Source organism: Elephantulus edwardii, unplaced genomic scaffold, assembly GCF_000299155.1.
Source record: "Elephantulus edwardii isolate Elephantulus edwardi_28Jun2011 unplaced genomic scaffold, EleEdw1.0 scaffold00153, whole genome shotgun sequence".
NCBI lineage: Eukaryota > Metazoa > Chordata > Mammalia > Macroscelidea > Macroscelididae > Elephantulus > Elephantulus edwardii.
The window spans coordinates 3,234,770-3,240,769 of NW_006399903.1; the positions used below are offsets into that span (position 1 = coordinate 3,234,770).

Here is a 6,000-nt window from a genome sequence, read left to right on the forward strand (position 1 = left end):
ACGCAGACACTTTACCCCTGAAACATTACCTGACAGTTCCTGCAGACCAGGAATTCTGAATGACTTCTCTGGATTGCCTGACTCAGGGTCTTTTGAGGTTTCGGTTTGCTGTTGGCAGGAGAGCACACGGCTGGTCTGTCCATAGAACTCCTTGAGAGTCCTTGTGCCCTGGCAGCTGGCTTCCCTCAGAGAGCGCCATCTGAGAACAGAAGAACTGCGGGGCCTGTGAGGACGTCAGCCTGCATGTCATACCCTCACGCACACCACAGTCTGTTAGAGAGCAAGCTCCCAAGTCCCCCCTACCCGACAGGAAGGGAAGGAGGCACCTTTTCAGGTGACTGCAAGGCCCTTGCACAGTCTTGTTTAATCTTGGTAACTGGCTATATTTGGTGGTGTCTTCAGTTACCTAGCGCTGCTATAACAGAACTAACACAAGTGATTGGCTTTAACAAATAGATTTATTTTCTCACCATTTAGGCAGCCTGTTTTTGGGTACAGTCTAGTTGAAGCAGACTCATAGCTGACCTTCTGGTGGGTTTTCAGAGGCACTTTAATCACACTGGAGGAGATTGTCCATCTTTCTCCCATGGGGCAGCTGGGGGATTTGCACCATGTGCCTTTGGGTTGCCAGCACAACTCCTTATGATGAGGCTCCCAGAGCTCCCTGTTTAGGAGGCTAGCAGTCTGAATTCTGCTTCTGTTCTAGAGGAAGGCTTTCTGTATCCATCAGCTCGAGGGGAGTTCTCAGTTTCAGCTCCTTGCTGATCTGCAGCTAATGTGGTGGCACTTGTCTTTTCCCGTCTCTGTTTCTTTCTCTTACTTGTTTAAGTTCTTTTATCTCTCCAAAGAGACTAAAGACACAACCTTTACTAACCGGTGTCATTGATGTGTCAGAGAAACAGAAACCCCCAAGTCACCCCATGAAGTCTCTCTGACTCCACACCACCCTGTAGCACAGAGTAGAAATACCCTCTATAGTGACCAGTGCTGTACACCTTTACAGGCGCACGCTGCCGCCTCATTTCTCTAAGTGGCCAGGAGAAACCATGTGAGCCCTTTAAGATCTGCTTAGAAATCCACTCAGCTAGATGTGCAAGTTCATTGTGGGCTGGTTCCAACAAAGATTTGAACAGAAACAATCAGGCTCATCATTTTCTTCCAGAGCCTCAGTAGCAGCACGTTGAACGCCCATGTTTCTGGCACACACTGTCGGTGGTGCCGTGTGTGTTCTGTAGACGAGGGAGACTTCCCTGGGCCTCTGCTCGCTGCCTTCTGGGTTCAAGCCCAGCAGCAGTTGTGAGGACCTGGCGTCGTGTCGTGTGTTGCGTGTGGTGCTGCTCCGAGTCAGTGCTGACCTGATGGCACCAGTGCCACAGCATGGCGGCTCCTGGTTTAGCATTTTGAGGAGACGCCCACGTTTCCCTCAGCAGCTGTGCCATCTTACAGTCCCACCACAAGTCTATGTCCATCCGCTTCTCCACGTCCTTGCCAACACTTATTACTATCTTTAAGATAAATTTCACCCAAAGATAAAATTCTTTTTAGACCATTATAAAAGGTTCAATTCCATACATTCACAGGGTCGTGTAAGCCCACCTCTCCCAAATTCTAAAATGTTTTCTTTCATCCATTGTTGTTAGATGCTGTAGAGTCGACCATGACTTGGCGACCCTGTGAACAGACTTAATTAAGTTCATGGACAGCTGTTGGTCACCCCTCCCTACTTGTCAACCATCTTTTCATTATAGCAATTGTGTGAGGTTATGAAATGGTATCTTACTCTGACTTTGATTTGTGTTTCACTCATGAGAATGAAAGATCCATGGTGGCACAATGATTAAGCACTTGACTGCTTACTTGAAAGGTTGTTCAGACCTACAATCACTCCAAGAGGAGAAGATATGGTAGTTTGCTTCCATACAATTCTAGCTTTGGAAACCGTTCTGGCAGTTTTATTCTGACAGTGTTGCTGTGAATTAGAATTGACTCGGTACTCAGGCTAGTAGTTAAGTGCCTGCTAACTGAAAAGTCTGTGGTTCAAACCCTGCAGTGCCTCCTCAAGAGGAAAGATCAGGTGACCTGCTCCTGGAAAACCCTGTGGGGCAGTCCTCCCTTGGTCCAAGCACAACATAGGATCTGTGAGGTGGAATTGACTCAGTGCCTCGTGTTGAGGGCAACAACTACTAATAAAGCGGCATTTGTATAATTTCTCTGGAGAGATACCTATTAAAGTCCTTCATTAATTTTTAAAAACTGGTTAGTCTATTGAGTTATAAGTGTTCTTTTTCTATTCTGTCTCTAAGTTCCTTAGAGATATAATCCATTCCTTTTTTTTTTTAAGGGTTAGAAATCGCTAAGACTTTATTCCTCAAGTCATCCCCCATAAAGCCCTGCTTTCTAATTAATTCCTGTTTAGACAGCTGCTGCTTCTGCTCGGCCGCTTGTGGAGTTAGGAATGTAATCCGTTCTTGATGCTCAGCTTTTTTCTGGTGCCTGTACAGACAGCTCTGGGAGTGGACACCGAGGGAAGGAAGCGGTGTGTGGGTTCGCGCTCACTGTGATTTACCTGGTTGGCTGAGACAGGCATTGTGCCCTCCTGTACACCAGGTTGTCCCGGGGGGTGCAGATGGCTAACCATGAATTTCTGGCTGATGGGAGGGCATCTCTCCTCTGACCCCCTGGGTGGTTGTGAGTCAGAATTGACCCAAGGCAGCTGCTGTGGCTTGAGTCCTTCAGTGTAACGGCTTGTTCTCTCTGCAGGTGGAGATGTTCCTCTTGTCCTACGCCGTGCGCCACACCATCCAGGTTTACCGCCTCTCCAAGTACAACACCGAAGAGTTCATCACCATCTACCCCACCGATCCCCCAGAGGACTGGCCAGTGGTGACGCTTATCGCCGAGGATGACCGGCACTATAATGTCCCTGTCAGAGTGTGTGAGGAGACGAGTCTGTGAGGGTCATGCACCCAGGACAGCCTACCGGACTGGCTGAAGGCACACACGCATGTCCTTGGCCGGGGCTTCACTTGTAGGGTCTCTCAGGGTGATCTGTGAGAATCCTCATCTCCTTTTGGAATGGTCCCTGCGGCTCTCGCGCCTCTTTAAGCCACGCTAGACTATCTCGATGGGGCCTTAGTGTGTCTTCAGGAAGCAAATGCTTCTGCCTCACCGGAGACTAACTCTGAGAGGAAAGTGTTCTTTGTGTCTTGAATCAAACTCCCTCCAATGGTAAACTGACTTGGAATTTTTAAAGACAGTATTCTTTTGGTAAGGTGGTAGTGGGGGTGATTTCCCAGTGCAGTCTGCCTGAGTGTTGTGATTTGGGATTGGTGTGCGAACGGCACCGTCCCGCCTGGCTCGGAGCGCGGCTCCCGCCTCCTGTGGAGGGGAGTGTGGCGTGGGTTTCTTTGGACTTGGTTAAGGCTGTGCGAGGGCAGTTCTGGGGACACCGTCCCGGGGTGTTGTGCTGCCAATCCAAGGATGCCGCCTCTCAGGCAGTAACGCCACCAACAGCTCCAGTAGGACAAGGGGCGCAGTCTCCTCCTGTGCATTTTACAGCCTCTGAAAACCTCCTGGAGAGTCAGTTCTGAATTGGTTCTGACTCAACAGCAGTATGAGAGTGAAGTTAGTCATCTCACGAAGGTTAAGAATTGAGTCTCGAGGGGGAATTGGAAGGTGGGGAGGAGGCCGAGGAGGGTGTGCTGGTGGGAAGTGAATGTCCTGCTCTAAGCAATATGACTGGAGTCTGAGATCCCTTTACCCACTGGAGTTGGGCTCTTAGTAACAGGGCCTGTTGTCCACAGAGCCTCGATTCTGGACGAGGAAACCAAGGTTAAAGGTACCACCTAGTCGCCAGGCTCAGCAGCCTGGGAGCCACGTCCTCCTGGGCCTACTCGTGCAATTCCAGGAGCACGTAGCTCACCCCAGCAGGGACGGAGTAGTGGAGATTGTCTGAGTGCCCTTGAGAAGCTTATCAAAATCATTCTGAATTCCAGGGTACGTCGGCCGAGGCATAGCCCCTTGGCTTGGTTTGGTAAACCTGGAGGAGGAACACTTGTCTCCCTGGTCACAGGCTTGGTGGCGACTGTGGGGCTGTCAGAGCCGAGCCTACCTGGGGCCCAGATAGTCTGCTTGGACTTGGGATCAAGGCCAAGGAGCCAAATGCCTTGTCCTCAGGTCTGAGGAGCGGTGTCTGAATGGCTCCAGGTCCTTGGAGGTGCTGTTTTCCTGAACTTCCAAGCTTGATTTTATAATTAAAGCTGTTATTTGGTCCAATTTCATCTAATTTATAAGCTGTCTTATTGTTTTGGGAAAGGAATGGGAAACTGAAAAATGTTCATTTTCTTTTATTTAAAACTGAAATTCCTAGTTAAGAGACTGCAGAGGAAGCACGAAACTAGCCTGCTGCTGGTTCCCTGGCCCTACTGCTCGCTGTGGGGTACTTGAATGCTGCCTGAGCGTGGAGATCGAGGACTGGTCGGGGCATGACCACCTTGAGCGACTTGGTCTTCCTCACTGTGAAATACAACGGTGCCTCAATAGGGAGATTCCTTGAAGCGGATTAAAGTGATGCCCATGAATTCATATTGGCTCTCAGGCTGTGCTACCTGGAATTGTACACCTGAAGTGCCTTCCTGCCCTTCCTGGCCTTTTTTTGTGCAAGGCAGACACAGGGCCTCCCAGGCGTCATGCGTCTGCCACCAGCACTCAGACACCTAGGATTGTCGGCATTCTTAGGAGCAGATAGTTTTGCATTTTGGAACTTTCTCCTCCTGATGAAGTTGGATTGGACTTCTGAGCACCTTAAATTGTTTACGTTGCATCTTTTTTCCTTGTCCTGTCGGTCATACTTGGTAAAATGGAGGGTCAGCAAAAAAGAGAACAGCCTTCAACAAGATAGACAGACAGCAGGGGCTGCCACACAGCTGAATCATGGCAGTGATTGAGAAGACGCCGGGGACCAGTGTTGCACTCTGTTTGCTGTGAGTCAGACCCCTCGTGACGACATCTGACAGCAGCAGTATGTCTGACGTTGTTAGAAGGTCCTCAGTAGGTGTGGTCTTCACTGCTGTGTTGACAGAACCCCAAAATGCTTCTTTCTGTGAGGTTGCTCCTGTCCCCAGGCCTTGTCACAGTGTTCTCAGACTCTTGGTTAGGCCTAGGGGAGTCACAGGATAGGAGGAAGCAAGATTCAAGAAGACAGAACTGCAGGAAATAGCAGCGACAGGCCAAGGCTAAAAAAAGTACGTTCGGACTATGCAACGTCATCTGCTAGAATCTTAATCACGTTTCTCAGTCCTCAGTTTCCATCAGCAGAGTAGAAATTGAGTTGCGATCAGAATGGACTCGGCACATAACCCACTCAGAGTGCTGTGCAGTGCAGTGAAGGGGGCTTTAGGAGGGTACCCGCAGTCAGGAGGCTCCCTTTTCCCCCGCGTGGTCACTGCAGAGCTCAGAGATGGGGGCGTCCCACTGTCCTTGTAGTAAGGCCACTGCACCTGAGGCAGCATGATTGACCTTTGAGCTCTAGAAAAGGCAAGTGTTTCCAGTAAGGGGTTCCACTCATTGCCTTCGCTCCTTCAGGACACCCTCTGTCTCCACCCCCACTTTTGTGGGGCACATGGGCCACCTGCTTCCTCCTGCTGGCGGAGAATCGATGGTGGCATCAGAGAACGGGAAACCAGCCTGGCTCCTCTTCCTCAGCTGTGATGTGTCACAATATTTTAAAGGGCCCATTTTCTTCATACAGTCATTGACACTCATTGTGACTGATAAGGAGCCCTGGTGGTCTAGTGGGTGATAGGTTAGTCAGCTAACTGAAAGGTCAACAGTTTGAATCCACCAGCCACTCCTCAGGAGAAAGATAGGCAGTCTCCTTTCATGAAGATATACCAACCCAGAAACCCGCCAGAGGATCATTCAGTCAGGTCCAACTCAGCGGCAGTGGATTAGTGTACAGGGAGTGTCTGATACAGTTTTTCTTTTAATTGAGGAATTAGA

At 49.8% G+C, this 6,000-nt stretch overlaps 1 protein-coding gene across 1 annotated transcript in view; it reads left to right on the plus strand.

The window, feature by feature from the left end:
• FAM105B (family with sequence similarity 105, member B) overlaps positions 1–2,955 on the plus strand; it is a 41,939-nt gene extending 38,984 nt beyond the window's left edge. The window contains exon 7 of the mRNA XM_006895006.1: positions 2,761–2,955. Within this exon, the coding sequence (XP_006895068.1) occupies positions 2,761–2,955 (195 nt within the window). The remainder of the gene's footprint in view (positions 1–2,760) is intronic.
• The last annotated feature ends 3,045 nt before the right edge of the window (positions 2,956–6,000 follow it).